This window comes from Dermacentor andersoni, chromosome 11 (genome assembly GCF_023375885.2).
Source record: "Dermacentor andersoni chromosome 11, qqDerAnde1_hic_scaffold, whole genome shotgun sequence".
Lineage (NCBI taxonomy): Eukaryota > Metazoa > Arthropoda > Arachnida > Ixodida > Ixodidae > Dermacentor > Dermacentor andersoni.
In genome coordinates, this window is record NC_092824.1 from 126,704,102 (window position 1) to 126,722,961 (window position 18,860).

Genomic DNA, 18,860 nt, shown 5'->3' on the forward strand with positions numbered 1-18,860 from the left:
GGAGTGGGGTCGAGTTCGTTTACGCTCCGACGCTGACTGCCGGGCACGGTGAAACAGGTGGTAACATCGCAGATGTTTCTGCGGGAGCAGTAGGGACCGTGGGAGAGGCCGGTCCGCATATATTGAAAATCTAGAAGGCAGAGCGCCTTAGCAACCGCGGTTGAACGCGAGTGGCTGAAGGGCGCTGGTGATGCTCGACGCCCCTGCAACCGCTATGACAACACGGCATTGCCCCCCTTAACTGCTTCTCAAAAGTAGGCGGTTTTTCATGTGTTTAAGTGGCAGTAATTTGAAGTAAAGCTGATTGAGGCTTACAGCTGTTTGCAGAATACAAAAAGTAATTGGATAAACTTTATTAAACGTCCTGCAGGACGCGCGTCAGCGCGCAGTGGACGTCTCCCACGCAGGGACCAACAGAGAGTAAAAGTAATGCCAATATATGCAGGGTGTTTCAGCAAACACTTTGAAAATTTTTAGAGGTTGCCTGTGGCAGAGAGCTCAATTCTAGTTTATGAGCCGATCTACTCAAAGTGGGTGACACTACTTGCACAAAAAAAAAAAAAAAACGATATGCAAAATTGACTAATTAACAAGAATTCACTAATTATCTTTGTACCTAATTATCAACACCCATATTGCAATTTACAAGTTCTAGCAGTGGACTTCGCAAGGCGGATCCACTTGGAACGAACTCTCAAGACGACACCAGTCTCGAGATATAAATTCCCGAACTTTGCGGAGAAATGCATTGGCGTTCCGGTTACTTGTGTGCTTCAGTACATGAAACGACGTTTTATTAACAAATTAACTGGAACGCCAACGCATTTCTCCGCAAAGTTCGGGAATTTATATCTCGAAACTGGTGTAATCTTGAAAATTGGTTCCAAGTGGATCCGCCTTGCGAACTCAAGGCTAGAATACGTAAATTAGAATATGGGCCACAATGTAATTACTTAACTTAATTAGTGAATTCTTATTAGTCAATTTTTTATCTCAATATTTTGTGCAAGTATTGTCCGCCGTTTCGAATAGACCAGCTCATGAACTAGAATTTAGATATCTGCCACAGGCAACCCTGTGTATATATTTCCTTTTCCGTGCAACTCGCTTCAGAAATTAATTGGTGTTTGTTGCTTGAGGAATATACATAACGAATCTGTTCGGCGAACTGACACAGGCTGCTCGACCCAAATTTTTTTAGTGAAATATGCCTTCTGGACCGTATGGCTGCATCCAGAAAGGAGCCGAAGCGTCATTAGTAAGTATTATGGGACATATTGAAGATATAATTACCCAGTGGAGGTTCAAAAATCAAGTGAAATATCTAAGGCTTGTGGTGTTTTCCTTACGAAGATTTGCGAGGTTCTGTTTTATGTACAGATGAAGCGAATAGTTCTCAGTTTGTATATTTAACGCTGGATCGAGACATGGTGAGGCAGAAGGTGCTTGAATTTCCCGTTTCTAGGCACCCTAGGCTGCGCTGTAGTACCTCGAGTATACTTAAGGCATTGCAATTGGGGCTGTAAAAAGCTGCTTCATGGTTTCAATTCGAAATTGTAGTAAACTGATGGTTTTCGTGAACAATGCGTGCCTCGCCCATAACGACAGTCGGTTGCAACAGTTGACTGAAAGGTGTGCCATATTGCCGATAAAGTCTACTAAGGGCCACCATGAAGCATTTCATCGTTTGCAACTGATTGGCTCTCGATCTTAACCACGAAACTTTTCTTTTAGGTGATTGCTGCTATGGTGAACTAACTATGTAAATCAGGGGCGCAGCCGGAAGCGGGGGGGGGGGGGGCTTATGGCGCTTCAGCCCCCCCCCCCCCCCCGAAATATTTTAGTGCTGTCCATGCACCGCCGACCAAAGCAACCCCCTGTGCCGGAAATCATTCTGCATTTTGTCTAGAATGTGTTTTTCACGCTCGAAAAGACATTTCACCGTGAACATTGCGAAGTCGGGCTGGATTTCGCGGCAGCGCCAATGTACCGGGAGTCACGTAATGCTCAAGGAGCCCCATTTGAGCACAAAGTTTCAAGGGCTTTTTGATGGCAAACGGGCTCGCCGTGGCACCTCGCGGAGGCTGCGGAATCTACGGAGCGCATGTATGTCAATTCCAAAACTTTCTGGGTATAAATCTCAAACTTTGATGTGAAAGGTGCATTGACATTTCCAAAGTTGTGCTTTAGATTTCCAATTGAGGAACTTTGTGGGTTTAATGCTGTTATAAACATTTGACGACAAAGGGCATTGTCTTTTCTAAAGTCTTACATCGGAACATACAAAGAGACAAGCCAAATCAACACACTATCAGACAAGTTGACAAAGCACGCAGCGAGGTCCGATAAGACGAAGCGTTGTGGTGGATCATTTGTGCCGTCATGTCACATAAAAAAATGCCACCATTTCTTTCACCTACGCCAAAGCAACCATGTCAAGACGCTAAAGCCAGCCAAGGTAACTACGTACTTACTTATTTTTACTGCTTTGACAGTTAGCCGCGCGGACACATTGAGCCTCTTCAATTTTTTTGTTCTCGTTACCCTACCCGTGAGCAGCCAAAGCCAGCCAGATCGCATACGTTTTTCTCGTGTTGCCCCGACCACCGCGCGGCGCACTTCGGTGTACGTTCGGTTTGCTATGGCCGAGTGGATTTTCACCTGGCAGAGTTTTGGACGCTTAGTGGCTAGCAGACGAGAAAAAGAAACAATGGTTGCTCGCCGCCATCACTGTGGGGACTCGACGGATTGCACCGCGTTCGCTTGAGCGCAGCCTCTCCATTAAGTCTTGTCTCGCCGGTGTAGGATACTGAGCGGTATGCATATGGTTTCGGGTAGACCAAGCGTCTCACGTTTTCTTCGATATTCCTTCGTATTTGAAAAGATTGAATGCGCTTTGTAGACGATCACAAGAAAGAAGGCGGGACAGGCGCATCCTGCTAAGATATTCCTTCTGTAGCCACATTAGGTGCCCAAAGTAGGCATTCGATTGCAGCCAACATACTTTCCTTTGTGTTTCTTCATTTCGGTGCCCCCGCACCACAAAGGAAAAAAAAAACATTGTTGCGGCGCAGCGAATTGTCGCATGGTGAAAGTTTGATTTTGTTACTTCTTTTGCGGAAGGTAATGGGCCACGGGACGCTTCAGTTGCCGGATACTCTTATTATATTATTCCGACACCAATTATATGGACACGCCAGGCGCATTTCTGCCGTCGTCCTCATGTTTCATATAAAGTCCAAGGGCGATAACATCGTGACCGAGAACCGCATGATGTACACGGTCGTCCACTTCCAATTTGAACACGGCTCCGGGCGGCCGGCGGGGCCGGCGCTCCGCGGAGCGCCGCTCGTGGGCCACCCGGAGCCGTGTTCAAATTGGAAGTGGACGACCGTGTACGTACGAGTGAAAGCGTAAGGGTGGGGGAGGGGGGGTTGAATCAGTAAGCCGACGATGTTTACTCAGTCTTGTGTGCCCAAAGGAGAAAAGCGGGGAGCAAGCGCGTCGCGCGCGATACACACCCGAATACATACCCGGAAAAAAAAGAAAAGCGCACGGACGCTCACTGGATGGATGGATGGCGGCTACACCCTTTGTAACGGGCGGCGGCTGGCGCCACCTAGCCTTTTGCTCCCCCTCCTGTTTTCTTTCCTTTATATCCTCTTCTCCTTAGATTAGTTTTCACACCCCTCCTCCCCCTAAAATAACTATCTAAAAAAGTATAGGAAACATTATCTCCCCGATTTATGGTATTATCTCTCCCTTGACTTCCTCCACCAATACTCTAGCCTCCCCTTCGTTACTGCCACTCTTTTCTCGTCTATTTGCCCTCGTTCCCCGGGAAAACCTAATGCCCCTTCCATACCTGCCACTGTTCCCTCTGCCAGAGTCAGGCGAAGGTCTGTGCACCAAAGGTCCACGTCTTCAAATTTAGCCCTGTATGTTTTCGTTCTCAAAATGCCGGTCCTAGCTTCGAATAATAGTGAGCTGCCCCGCGGGTTATCAAATAAGAGCTCCCTCTTAATCTCCTGTTTTTGTGACCTATACATAGATAGCGCTGGCTTTCCGAGCATTCTGTCTTCCCACATTTTTCTTTCCGTCTCCTTGACCTCCTTTCCCACACTAGAACCACGTTGGACCCCCTCCCTCGGCTGTAGGTATCTATTCCTCAGCTTCCTCGTTCTGAGCGTCCACTTTGTGTTCAAATTTTTCATGTATAGATATTTGTACACTTTTCCTGCTCACCTTTTTTCCTCCAGTGCTGGGAGTCTGTGTTCATATTTCAGCTTATTTATTGCCTCTCTACCTTCGAATTACGTCCATCCCATGTCCCCCAGCACTCCCTCATTAGGGGTGTTCCCGTGCGCTCCTAAGGCCAACCTGCCTACACTTCTCTGACTCGTTTCCATGCATGCCTGAACTTCCGATTTCATGCACAGTACTGAATTTCCGAATGTGAGGCCAAGTACCATAACCCCTTTCCATACGCTCCTAACCACCTCGTACCTATTGTAGTTCCATAGTGCCTTGTGTTTCATTACAGCTGAGTTTCTTTTCACTTTTCCAATCAATAATTTTTTTCCTGTTCTTCCAAGTACTTTTTGCCCTCGTTTAGCCATATGCCCAAATACTTGTATTTTTCAACACGATCAATCTTGGTGCTTTGTATTTCCAATGGTTCCCCCCTTTCTTCATTGTATACTATTATCCCAGACTTCTCTCTACTGAATTGCAGTCCCAATTTTTATCCCTCCTCTCCACATATGCTCATTAGTTCCTGTAGCCCTACTCGGGTGTCAGCAAGCAGTACAATATCATCTGCATACATCAGTCCGGCTAGTACTTGAGCTACCTTCTGCCCTTCCAGCATATAGCTTATGTCGGTTCCTATTGTGCTCTGTTCTAGTCTATTTTCCATTTGGCTAATGTAAATCATAAAAAGCAGGGGCGACAATGGACAGCCCTGCCTGAGACCTCTTCTTATTGTAGCTGGCTTTGTAGTTTCCCCTCCCATGTTATCTCTACCTCATTATCTGTATAAACTTGTTGTAGGAACCCAATCATCTTTCTATCTAGACCATATTCCCTCAAGTGGCTCCATAACTTTTCTCGGTTTACATTATCATAGGCTCCTCTAATGTCTAAAAAAGCTATCCATAGCGGTTTCTGCCTGGCTGCCGCTTTCTCTATGCACTGTGTTATAACAAATAAATTATCATGTAGCCTAGCTTCTGTTCCTTCTAAATCCATTCTGCAGTTCTCCCAAGATCTCTTCACGTTCTGCCCATTCCTCCATTCTCTTTTTCACCATCTGCATTGCTACTCTGTATATGACTGATCTGACACTTATTGGCCTGTAGGATTTAATGTTGTCCTTGCTTCCCTTACCTTTGTAAACTATGTAAACTAGATGTCACGTGGTAGTGACGGTGAAGAAAGAAGCAGTACGGTGGAATACAAAACTAGCTTTTATTGGGCGAACCTGTGCCCACAAAACAGGCTACACTTATAGCACAACGAAAGCGGCGAACACAGTCGGCGATCGTCGAAAATCTGATCTGCGGGTCAAGCGGGTCGGCTTTTATAGAGCAGTCGTCGAATGTTCCAGACTAATCGTTCGGACCCGCGTGCCTTCCACAAAGTTCTACACCATTCGCGGCAGGTGATGAAATCTGATAACATAAGTCTCGGCGACAACAGACAGCGGATAGAAGCATCGATAACTTTCCAGAAACTTCGGATACATGCAGGCGTGTCCCATGCTGTGCGATTACATTTGTTAGGCGGCGAAACGTGGTTGCCCGATAAAGATAAGTACACGTGTCAATACCCCCCTCTTAAAAAAGCATCGTCCCGATGCTACAAATATAAGAGCGAAACACAAAAGGACACTTCTTAAACATAAGTAACAAAAAAGAAATAAAGTCCAAAGGTCAGTTATGCGAAGCCACAAAGTTCGTTAACGCTGGTAGTAGGGCTTGAGTCGCACAACGTGGACTATTTCAGGTCGCGAGCGGCGCCGCTGTGATAGCGAAATACCGTCTGGCACGACCTCATAGTCCAGTGCGCCAATACGTCGGATGATCTTGTACGGTCCGAAATAGCGACGCAAAAGCTTCTCGCTCAGTCCTCGTCGGCGTATAGGGGTCCAAACCCAAACACGGTCACCGGGCTGGTACTCCACGAAGCGTCGTCGGAGGTTGTAGTGTCGGCTGTCGGTCCTCTGCTGGTTCTTGATTCGCAGGCGGGCGAGCTGTCGGGCTTCTTCGGCGCACTGGAGGTAGGTACGGACGTCAAGGTTCTCCTCGTCCGTGACGTGAGGCAGCATGGCGTCGAGCGTCGTCGTCGGGTTCCTGCCGTAGACCAGCTTGAACGGCGTGATCTGTGTCGTTTCTTGTACCGCCGTGTTATAAGCGAATGTTACGTACGGCAGGACGGCATCCCAGGTCTTGTGTTCGACGTCGACGTACATCGCTAGCATGTCGGCGAGGGTCTTATTCAGCCGCTCCGTAAGACCATTCGTCTGCGGGTGGTAAGCCGTTGTCCTCCTGTGCCTTGTCTGACTGTATTTCAGAATGGCTTGGGTGAGCTCCGCTGTAAAGGCCGTTCCTCGGTCGGTGATGAGGACTTCTGGGGCGCCATGTCGCAGCAGAATGTTTTCGACAAAGAATTTCGCCACTTCGGCTGCGCTACCTTTCGGCAGTGCTTTTGTTTCAGCGAAGCGGGTGAGGTAGTCCGTCGCCACGACTATCCACTTATTTCCGGTTATTGACGTCGGAAAGGGTCCCAACAAGTCCATCCCGATCTGCTGGAATGGTCGGCAAGGAGGCTCGATTGGCTGTAGTAATCCGGCTGGCCTTGTCGGCGGTGTCTTGCGTCGCTGACAGTCTCGGCATGTTCTGACATAACGGGTGACGTCGGCGGTCAGGCGCGGCCAATAATACTTTTCTTGTACCCTCGATAGTGTCCGGGAAAATCCGAGGTGTCCAGCGGTCGGATCGTCATGTAGGGCGTGCAATACTTCTGGACGAAGTCCTGACGGGACAACAAGAAGGTAATTGGCGCGGACTGGTGAGAAGTTCTTCTTCACGAGTAGACTGTCTTGAAGCGTGAAGGAAGATAATCCGCGCTTAAATGCCCTGGGAACAACGTCGGTGTGCCTTTCCAAATAATCGACGAGGCCTTTAAGTTCCGGGTCCGCTCGTTGTTGTTCGGCGAAGTCTTCCGCGCTTATTATTCCAAGGAAGGCGTCGTCATCCTCGTCATCTTGCGGCGGCGGGTCAATGGGGGCGCGTGATAGGCAATCGGCGTCTGAGTGTTTTCGTCCGGACTTGTATGTTACAGTGATGTCGTATTCTTGTAGTCTCAGGCTCCACCGTGCCAGCCGTCCTGAGGGATCCTTTAAATTCGCTAGCCAACACAAGGCGTGATGGTCGCTGACGACTTTGAATGGCCTGCCATATAGGTAAGGGCGAAATTTCGCTGTAGCCCAAACGATGGCGAGGCATTCCTTTTCGGTTGTAGAATAATTGCCTTCCGCTTTTGACAACGACCGGCTAGCGTAAGCTATCACGTGTTCATGTCCATCTTTTCTCTGGACCAGGACGGCGCCGAGGCCTAGGCTACTGGCGTCAGTGTGGATTTCGGTATCGGCGTGCTCGTCGAAGTGCGCAAGTACGGGCGGCGACTGCATGCGTCGTTTGAGTTCTTGAAATGCGTCGGCCTGCGGCGTTTCCCACTTGAACTCGACGTCACATTTAGTTAGCTGCGTCAGCGGCTCAGCGATGCGTGAAAAGTTCTTGACAAATCGCCTGTAGTAGGCACACATGCCAAGAAATCTACGCACTGCCTTCTTGTCGATGGGCTGTGGGAACTTTGCTATGGCAGCTGTCTTCTGCGGGTCCGGGCGGACTCCAGATTTGCTGATGACGTGGCCTAAAAATAGAAGCTCCTCGTAAGCGAAGCGGCACTTTTCCGGCTTCAGAGTAAGTCCTGATGACCTGATGGCCTCTAGTACTGTTGCCAGCCGCCTAAGGTGAACGTCGAAATTTCCGGCGAAGACGACGACGTCATCCAAGTATACGAGACAGGTCTGCCACTTCAATCCTGCTAAAACCGTGTCCATTACGCGCTGGAACGTTGCAGGCGCCGAGCACAGTCCGAATGGCATAACCTTGAACTCGTAGAGGCCGTCTGGGGTGATGAAGGCGGTCTTTTCGCGATCTCTTTCGTCGACTTCTATTTGCCAATAGCCAGACTTGAGGTCCATGGACGAGAAGTATTTAGCGTTGCAGAGCCGATCCAATGCGTCGTCTATCCGTGGGAGGGGGTATACGTCCTTCTTCGTGATCTTGTTCAGACGACGATAATCGACGCAGAAACGTAGGGTTCCGTCCTTTTTCTTTACCAGAACAACAGGGGATGCCCACGGGCTTTTCGACGGCTGGATGATGTCGTCGCGCAACATTTCGTCGACTTGTTCTTTTATAGCTTCACGTTCTCGCGCCGAAACTCGGTAAGGGCTCTGACGGAGTGGTCGAGCGCATTCCTCGGTGATTATGCGATGCTTGGCGACTGGTGTTTGTCGAATCCTCGATGACGTCGAAAAGCAGCCTTTGTATCGTCGGAGCAGACTTCTGAGCTGCTGTTGCTTAATCATAGGGAGATTTGGATTAATGTCGTAGTCTGGTTCGGGAACCATGGTCGTCGGGGTAGATGCGGCGGGATCCGAGAGGACAAACGCATTACTTGTTTCCAGAATTTCCTCGATGTACGCGATCGTCGTGCCCTTGTTGATGTGCTTGAACTCCTGGCTGAAGTTTGTCAGCAACACTTCAGTTTTCCCTCCATGCAGTCGAGCGATCCCTCTTGCGACGCAAATTTCACGGTCTAGCAGTAGACGTTGGTCGCCTTCGATGACGCCTTCTACGTCAGCGGGTGTTTCGGTGCTGACCGAAATAACAATGCTGCAGCGAGGCGGGATGCTCACTTGATCTTCGAGCACACTCAAGGCGTGATGGCTACGAGGGCTCTCCGGCGGCATTGCTTTATCTTCCGACAGCGTTACTGACTTAGACTTCAGGTTGATGATTGCGCCGTGTTGGTCCAGGAAGTCCATACCGAGAATGACGTCTCGTGAACACTGTTGGAGGATAACGAAGGTGGCAGGGTAAGTCCGGTCATGAATGGTTATTCTTGCCGTGCAGATCCCAGTCGGCGTGATGAGGTGTCCTCCAGCGGTGCGAATCTGAGGGCCTTCCCATGCGGTCTTAACTTTCTTCAACTGGGCGGCGATGGGTCCACTCATGACGGAGTAATCAGCGCCTGTGTCCACTAAGGCGGTAACTGCGTGGCCGTCGAGAAGCACGTCGAGGTCGGTGGTTCTTTGTCTGGCGTTGCAGTTAGGTCTTGGCGTCGGATCGCGGCTGCGTCGTGTTGAACTGAAGCTGGAACGTCGCGTCGTCAAGTCGTCTTTCGTCGGTGTAGTCTTGGCTTCCTGACTGCGTCGGGACGGCGGCGGGTCGTTATTATGTCGTCGAGGTGGTCTCTTAGTCGTCTTCGTCGGCGGCGGAGGATCTTCGTCAGTTCGACGAACAGCAACCGCACCTCCATCGGTTGCTGCTTTTAGTTTTCCGGGTATGGGCTCGCAGAGCGGCCCCGGGCTGGGCCAGTGTATGGACGGCGCTGCGGCGACAGGTAGCGGCCTGGTGACGGCGAACGGGACGGTCGTCGAGAGTTCCACTGAGTGCCGGCTAGGTAATCGGCAATGTCACGTGGGCGCTCCCCAAGCTGTGGACGCGGCGCGTTGACGGCGAACCCTCTCAGTCCCATGTCGCGGTATGGGCATCGGCGGTACACATGGCCGGCTTCTCCGCAGTGATAGCAGAGCGGGCGGTGGTCGGGGGCTCGCCAAATGTCCGTCTTCCTCGCATAGGTGCGCTGGGCGACGGGTGGGCGCGCTGGCGGCGGCGGCGGACGACGGAATTGCGGTGTTGCAGGACCTTGGCGCGGTCGCGCAGGGGGGCCTTGACGGCGGGCGACGACGGCGGCGTAGGTCATTGCTTCCGGCTGCGGTGGTTCTGGTTGCACCTCAGGAACTCCAAGGGATCGGTGCACCTCTTCTTTCACGATGTCGGCGATAGAGGCCACTTGAGGCTGCGACGAAGGCAAGACCTTGCGCAGTTCTTCGCGCACAATGGCCCTGATGGTCTCGCGCAGATCGTCCGTGGCCAGTGATTGAATTCCTGCGTAGTGGGTAGAGCTTGTGCGGCGGTTGAATTGCCGGTTCCGCATTTCGAGTGTCTTCTCAATGCCGGTGGCCTCGCGAAGGAACTCTGCTACGGTCGTCGGTGGGCTTCGTACCATTGCGCCGAAAAGTTCTTCCTTCACACCACGCATGAGCAGGCGTACTTTCTTTTCCTCGGCCATATCCGGGTCGGCGTGGCGGAACAGACGGCTCATTTCTTCCGTAAAGATGGCAACGTTCTCATTTGGTAGCTGCACTCGGGCGTCCAGCATAGCTTCGGCCCTTTCCTTGCGCACGACGCTTGTAAAGGTGCGCAGGAAGCCGGTACGGAACAGGTCCCATGTTGTCAATGTCGACTCCCTGTTCTCGAACCACGTTCTCGCGGCGTCTTCTAGGGCGAAGTATACATGCCGCAACTTGTCGTCGGAGTCCCAGTTGTTGAAAGTCGCGATTCGCTCGTACGTCTCCAGCCAGGATTCCGGGTCTTCAGTTGCTGCTCCATGGAAGGTCGGTGGGTCCCGAGGTTGTTGCAGGACAACGGGGGTCGCTGGGGCAGCCATTGGGGTTGTCTTGGCCACGATCTTCTTGGTCTTCTCAGGTAGAAGTCCGTGTTCCGGGGGCAGCTGTTGTAGACGACGGCTTACTCGATGGTCCGTGACTACGTTGGTGCTCTCTTTACGGTCCGGGCTTGGATCACGGCTTGTCGGGGGCGTCCGGTACATGGACCAAAAGCACCTCCACCAGATGTCACGTGGTAGTGACGGTGAAGAAAGAAGCAGTACGGTGGAATACAAAACTAGCTTTTATTGGGCGAACCTGTGCCCACAAAACAGGCTACACTTATAGCACAACGAAAGCGGCGAACACAGTCGGCGATCGTCGAAAATCTGATCTGCGGGTCAAGCGGGTCGGCTTTTATAGAGCAGTCGTCGAATGTTCCAGACTAATCGTTCGGACCCGCGTGCCTTCCACAAAGTTCTACACCATTCGCGGCAGGTGATGAAATCTGATAACATAAGTCTCGGCGACAACAGACAGCGGATAGAAGCATCGATAACTTTCCAGAAACTTCGGATACATGCAGGCGTGTCCCATGCTGTGCGATTACATTTGTTAGGCGGCGAAACGTGGTTGCCCGATAAAGATAAGTACACGTGTCAATATCATTCTGCTTGATTTCCAGTCCTGTGGAACATCTCCCCCTACTACTATTTGTTCAATAAGTTGTCGTAATTTTAATTTACTTTTCTGGCCTAATATGCTTATCAATTTCATAGGTATGCCATCAGGTCCTGTCGCTGTTCCCACGGGGACCTTGTGTTCAATTCTGTCCCATTCCTTGTCATCCCTCTGTACTCCTCTAATTCTGTCCTGCTGTTGTCATTGTTCACCATTTCGCTACCCACTGGCTCTTCAAATGCTGCCTCTATTGTTAACCTAATATATTCCTGAGCTTCCTCTCCCTCTACCTTTGTTCCTTCTGGTGTGGTCAGTGAGTGCTGAACCACCTCTGTCTTCTTACTCTGTTGCCTTATGTGTTCCCAAAATTTCTTAGAGGCATTTCTGTCTTTTTTTCGTATCTCTAACAACCACTGTACCCCAACTTTTGCTATCTTGGCTTGAATTAATGCCAATGCTTCTCTTGTCATTGCAAGGTAATCCTCCCATTTTGTCTCCACCTCTTCTGGTGTGGCTCCCCTTTGCTGCTCTGTGTTTTCTGCACGCATCTTTGCGTTGCTCTGTGGCCTCCTTAACTTGGTCCCACCAGCTTTTCGATTTATGTTTTCCCTGCTTACTTCCTAGTTTCCTAATCTGTCCCTTCTCTAGCTCTCGTTTAAAAATACCTATTAACTCGTCGTATGTCCATGCCCTTTGCGGTTGCTTGGATACCATGCGTTCAATGTTTTTCGCCACTTCTTGTAGCTGCCTGTCATTCAATTTGCTCATACCTTTCCTTTCTTTAGTTTCTACCAGTGGTACTGTCCTTCCCAAACTGATTTTGATTCGTTCGTGATCACTCCCCAGGCTTTTTGTACCTTCCTTATCAATTTCCATACATCCCAACTGTTCATACAGCTTGTGGGACATTAGGCAGTAGTCGATTGTCGAGTGGGTGTTATTTCTTTCCCATGTTATTTTCCCGTCGCACTTAATTTCAGTATTAACTATCACAAAATCATGAGCCTCACAAAAATCTACTAACATCTGCCCTGTTGCATCTCTCGCCCCGTCGAAAGTATTCCAAATGTGCATTCATGTCGCCTAGGATGATTATCTCCCGTTTCATAGCTAACTCCCTGATGTCCTTGGCCATACATTTGAAATGTTTTGCATTGTCCTCTTTCGACTCATTCCCCGTTTTCAGATACACAACTCCCAGGATTGTCTCAACATTCCCTACGGTGCCCTTGAGCCACATGTGCTCACTGCAGCTCTCCCTTACCCTTTCCCAGTCCTGTCCCTTCACTAGCGCCCCAAGCCCTCCTCCTCTGCGTTCTTTCCTTTTTCTGTTGCACCCTACCCAGGTGTATCCTGCAATGAATGGTGGCTCTTCCTCATCTCTTAATGGGTTTCGGCAACTCCATATACCTGAAAATTTTCCGTTTGTAATTGTTCTTCTATTTCGCCCCACTTAATGCGATTTCTTCCCCCCTGCATGTTGATGAACCCCACATTTACTGCCTTCTTCTACTTGGTATGATTCGGAGGGTATCTAATAGAAACCGAGGCCTTAAAGAGGACGATGCCATGCGCCTGGTACGCGCGTTCGTCGTGTCGCGGGTTACCTACTCCGCACCGTATCTCCAGTTGACGAAGGCGAATAGGGACACCCTAAACACGATGCTTCGTAAGGCAACGAAACAAGCACTGGGCATGCCCATTTACTCGTCCACTCAAAAACTGCTAGACATGGGCGCCCACAACACGGTGGAGGAGCTCATCGAAGCCCACCTCTCTAATCAGAGAATCCGGCTCAGTCACACGGAACACGGACGAGCCGTCCTACGCAAAATAGGATGGCAGATCGAGCCAGTACCCATAAAGACGGCCCTTACGGAAGACTGGAAAACAATCATTCAGACAAAACCCCTTCCCCGGAACACGACGCCGGGCAAGGACGACGAGAGGCGCACCGCACGAGCTAGAGCCCTAGCCCGGAAGCTGGAAGAAAACCCCACGGTCCTCTACGCGGACGCCTCGCTCCGAAAACACAGTGACCGTGCAGCGGTGGTGGTTACATCAAAAGACAGGCTGATCGTCAGCGCGTTCCTGAAGACAACAGACCCCGCAGTTGCCGAAGAAGCGGCCGTGGCCCTCGCACTCGCACAGCCGAGCGTGGACACCGTAGTAACCGACTCACAGACAGCCTACAGAAGCTTCCGCAGGGGGGTAATCTCCTCCGCGGCCCGAGCCATTCTAGCCAAGCACAAGCGTCCGGGAAGAGCCATAGAGCTCGTGTGGGTCCCGGCTCACTCGCAGGTAGCAGGCAACACCATCTCCGACTACCATGCCCGAGAAATGTCAATCCGGGCCGAGCACGAGCCGGAAGAGCTACCGCACCCGGTTACCAGCTTTCGGGACATTACCCGGATGTACCGAGAGGAAAGGTGCAGACTGTCAGAACCGCACCCCAATCTCACCAGGCAACAACAGACGATCCTGCGTCGAGCGCAGGCGGGATCGCTTGCGCATCCCGTACTCATGAACCGCATGTACCCTGCGGAATACGATATCCTCTGTCCTTTTTGCAGAAGAGAAAAGGGCACCCTGCCGCACGTCTTGGCAGAGTGCACAGAACTCAAGACCCCCCCTCCTCCCCATCCCACCAACACCCCCAATCCCCAACCCCTTGAGCGATGGGAGACCTTGTTATCCAGCCCCGCCCTACCGATTCAGCTCGCACTGACGGACAGGGGCCAGGAGCTGCTGGAAACATATGGGTCCCGTAACTAGGGAACCACCCCGTCTGGTGCCTGCATGCACCACCGATTTATTTCGGGCCCAGCAAATGTTGCTTCATCATCATTCTTCCTCTTCCTCCTCCGTGCTCCTGTCCTGCCCCCCCTCCCCTGTCCTTTATCTTTTATGTTTTGGCATGCAGGGTCACCCTGCTTGCCTGCAAAAAAGCCTGAGCCCTACGACCCACCCTCGTTCCTACCTGCCATCCCGCTGGTGTAGCGTAGTGAATGCCATCCGGGCCGAAAGGGGGGGAAATTCCCCCCCCCCCCCGATCATTCTGTTCACATCCACATCACACCTGAGGGCTCGCCCTAACTCCCTAATCATTACATTGGCCGCCACTACCTGTTCTTCAATGAAAGGGCCCTGTCCCCTGACCTCTGGGACAGTACACAGGGCAATGTGCACCGCCTCAGAGGTCGCCCTTAAAGGGACACTAAAGGTTATTATTAAGTCAACGTGTACTGTTGAAATACCATCCCAGAAACCTCGAAGCGCTTGTTTTGTGCAAAGAAGAGACTTATTTTAGGAGAAAATGCGTTCTGAAGCGTCCGCGTACCTCCAGCGCAGTTCAAGTCACCCGCCCTCCGATCGAGGAGTATTGACGTCATGGTCTCATAGTGACGTTGCGCCGTCGGTGAGTAAAACGGCTCCCGCAGACGGCGCTACGGCTTTTCTGCACGAAACGCAAACGTGCGGCCAGAAAGAGCCAAGACAGAGCCGACAGCAGCGCGAAAGCGGAACTATGGTGGCTAGCGGAAGGGAAAGCGCACGACGATAAGCTGGTTTTTTATTTTATGACGCCAACTTCGACGCTCGTTACAATGGATGACCCTGACAACGACACATTAGCTCGCGATGCTGGGCTCGAGTTCAGCGATTTACGCACTGATGAACGTGACCTGCTGTTGAGGGCTAGCGCTGCCGGCGTCGTTGCGTACTACTACGACGACGGCCTGCTTTGGAAGGCACCTCACGCGACTTCAGTAAGTCGGCGTTGAACTCGTAATCCTTTGGACGAAAGTGCAGCGAGCACACTACGTGATTTTTCGGCTCCTTGCCAGCGCGCTGTGGCAGAGGTACGGCACTTCACCACTTCGAACGGAGAGGTTCACTCGTTGGCACACAGTGATAAGTAACGTTCTATTCGCCGCTGCAACTGCCCTTGGCCAAGTTCCGCGGACCGTTCGCGCATCCCACGACATCACATGGACGTGGCATTCTCGCTGCTTGTTCCAAATGCAAGTTTCGCGAGCCAGCAGGACAACCGCAGCACGACGCGATAAAGAAACAACTGAAACTCCAAAGCGCGCGCGGCGCAATGTCGTGCGCGCAAAGTCGTGCGCGCAGAGTCGAGCGGAAACGAAACCTTTCGATCACCCATACTACTCAAGGGTAACGTCAAAATGTTATTTTTTCTTAGAATCGAATAGACGTTCCTCCGTGGCAGACCTGAGCCCGGGTCGCGTGAAACCTTGCCGGACGTACAAGAAAGTTGTATCCATCCATCCATCGAATAGAAGTAGACAAGTAGCATTTTCTTTCTTCCGTCTTATAATTTAATGAAATGATCTTTTTAGTACGAGTAGTTGAGTACTAGTGACATGAATTATGATGAGGAGTGCTTTCGTCATCGGGCTAGTACCGGAATGTCGCTGGGGGGTCTCAAATCGTGTCATGCATTTACCTCAATTTCTCGGTTACTAAAGCTCTGTTCGCGATTATACTGACGCCTTAGACGTTCTAGAACATTGCTCTACCACTTTAACTTGACTTTCTGGTAACCTTTAGTGTCCCTTTAATAACTACACTTCACACGGCACGTACACGACAGGTGGCAAGCGGCGACACAGCGCTGTGCCAACATCTTGTACTTTGGTCGCCGTTCCCGAACGCTGCTGGTCGCATTCCCGTAGATGGTGGGTCAGTGCAATTGGTCAGTGTGTGTTGTTATGCTGACACATTGCTGTTATATTCAGTTTCGTTATTCATTTCAGTTCTTTATTCCCCAGGGGGCGCTTCTGTTCATTATATATATTGATTGTATATGTTAAATAAACGGCTTTTTTACATCGGGACGGCTGGAGTCTGACTTCCACCTTCGGTCAATACCACATTGGCAACGAAGATGTCGTGAACGTACCCCCAACCCCGCTGCGCCGTCCGTATCCGCCCACCATGAGCTTCACCGGGCTTGCTCCGCCACCGTTTTTCCTTCCGACGCCCGGCCGTCCGTCATTGCTATGGGAGCAGTGGGAGCAGATGTTCAACGTGTACTTGCTGGCATCCGGAGCCGCCACATTCAAGAAGGAGCAACGCAAGGCTATTCTTTTGCATTGTTTGCGGGCGGAGGGCCAGCGTATTTATCAGACGCTACATGCAGGGACCAGGGCCGCAGCACCGGCAGCGCCAAGTGCCGCAGAACTCGCCGATGACGTGTCTGTCGTGGCCCCTCCTGACGAATACGACTCTGCACTCGCCGCATTACTGCACCAGTTTTCGACGTCGCGCAACGTTATCATCGAGCGTCATCGCTTTCACCGCCGCAACCAACACACAGGCGAGTCCGTTCATGACTTTGTTGCCGCTCTACGGGAGCTAGCGTCACATTGTTCGTTTGCATCGCAAGATGATGCTCTGCGGGATCAATTCGTTGCCGGCGTAGCTTGCAATCGCGTACGTGAGCGGTTACTGCTCGAGGGTTCCACACTTCCATTCGAGAATTCAGTTCGAATTGCACTTCAGCATAGAGAAAGGGATTGAACAAGAGCGGACACTCGGCGAAAATTGGAAACAGGAAACACGTCACGCTATAGTATTAACATCGACGAATTGGGGCCGCGAGCATCGAAAAAAATTTGAAATGAGATTAACAGAAATTGTTTCATTTTTTTTTTGCTCTTTCCCGGAAAAATTAAAAATATCTGCGTATAAATTAAATTAAACTTTGCGGTTTACTTCCGTTGCCTAGCGACAGGCGAACCGGCGAATGACGAGCCAGATGTTTGCGTCATTCGTCAGACACACCGCCGAAGCGAGCGAGACCGGCTGCGCATCTGAGCGTTGGACTGTTCGGGTGCCCGTCTGCCTGTTTTTCTATTTTGGGATTTAGCCTGGTTTGGTGGCCTCCCGGCGAATTATTGCGTTCATTCGGAACTTCGACATGGCAGCACTGCACTATTGGACTACGGCAAGGTGAGAAACTTCGTTCGACAGTCTGCGACGCACTTCAAGCAATTAGGCTTACTGCCCGGCACCTAAGCTAGACTTGTGACGCAGTTAACGAAAAACAGCGTGGTCGTCGTGGAGCAGTTAATTTGAATTAAAGAATCGTACTGGGAGATGTTTGCGACGCTTCCTATAAGCCCCAATATTATTTTAACTAATTTCGGTAGTTTTTGGGCACGCTATTCGCACAGGGTGCTGTGACGCAGTTTCGCGTGTACTGAATTTTACTGCGACAAGTTTTGCCGCTTTCTCTGACTGCCAACATTATTGAAACTAATTTCATTACTTTTTGGGCTACCTTTCGAGCGCAGTAGGCGCGCCTGACGCTGTGACTCGGTTAGCGAAAATAAGCTCGGCCGTGGTGCGCGGTTTCGCGCTTTAATGCACTGACAAGTTCATGGCGCTTTTCTTTCTCTGACGCCCAACATTGTTGAAAATTATTTTCGATAGTTTTACGTTATGAGGCCCGCTCGCCGCGCCTGTTGTGACGCAGCGAAAAGCAGCTCTGCCGTGGTGACAGTTAGTTTGGCGCGTACTGAATCTTACTGCGACAAGTTAGTGGCAATCTTTATGTCCCCGCAACAATTTAAGCCTTCTTTCGGTACCCACGCTTGTCGAAAACGCGACGAGCAATCGTCAAGAGTGATAACACGGGAGTGCGTTGCTTGCGCCTGCAGAACGCACAAGAGATAAGCCAAGGAGCTCAAACGCCAGGAACTAGTAACTCGAAAATTCTGTCTTCTGAACGGCACCCACGCATTTTGTCTTGAGTGCGAGTATAAGGAATTCTGCGAGCGTCCAGCATGCTCTGGTTGAGAGCCTGTGTTGTGGCCACCTCTGTGTATTCGTAGCGTACTATCGCGTCGGTTGTAGCCAAGTTCGCGAAACGCCGCATTGCCCGCGCATTGATGCTATTAAAGTGCAGGAAATAAGTATTGGGAAGAGGGAAATGCTTGGAATTAGAATGTGTTTGTGGTATGTACGGTATTGCTTGGGATGAGTCGGGCATTTTCTATGCCGCGTGTGTAAATACGAACTGCTTTTGTTTGTAATGCCGCCCACTCACCACTTTCGCACGCTTCGCCTCTACAGGCATTATTCTTACATGTTAATACCAAAATAACGCTTGTAATTTTTTCAGCTCACGTCGTCTGGTGGAGCTTCCTGCGGAAACTACTGCTGCTTACCTTGTGCCACAATGCTGGATGAGTGCACAAAAAGCCCGCGACGAGCATTTACAAAAGAACAAAATAAACGTTAATTTTTCCTCATTTCACAAGGTGTCTTGCGTCTTTATGAAATTGCACGTGGCACATATTCAGTGGAGGCTTGTGAAGATCGTTCGGAATCAATTTTATTTAATAAAATGATTTGCAAATATTTAATAAATAAAAAAATAAATAAATATATATATATATATATATAT

At 50.5% G+C, this 18,860-nt stretch overlaps 1 protein-coding gene and 1 long non-coding RNA gene across 2 annotated transcripts in view; both read left to right on the plus strand.

Moving 5' to 3' along the window:
* The first annotated feature begins 1,122 nt into the window (after window positions 1-1,122).
* Window positions 1,123-18,860, plus strand: part of LOC126517476 (uncharacterized) — a 114,191-nt gene continuing 96,453 nt past the window's right edge. The window contains exon 1 of the mRNA XM_072285558.1: window positions 1,123-1,258. Coding sequence (XP_072141659.1) covers window positions 1,208-1,258 — 51 coding nt within the window. The 5' untranslated portion in view covers window positions 1,123-1,207. The remainder of the gene's footprint in view (window positions 1,259-18,860) is intronic.
* Window positions 14,969-18,713, plus strand: LOC140214193 (uncharacterized). The gene is made up of 2 exons (XR_011891110.1): window positions 14,969-17,401; window positions 18,576-18,713. It is a non-coding gene; the product is annotated as an uncharacterized lncRNA (long non-coding RNA).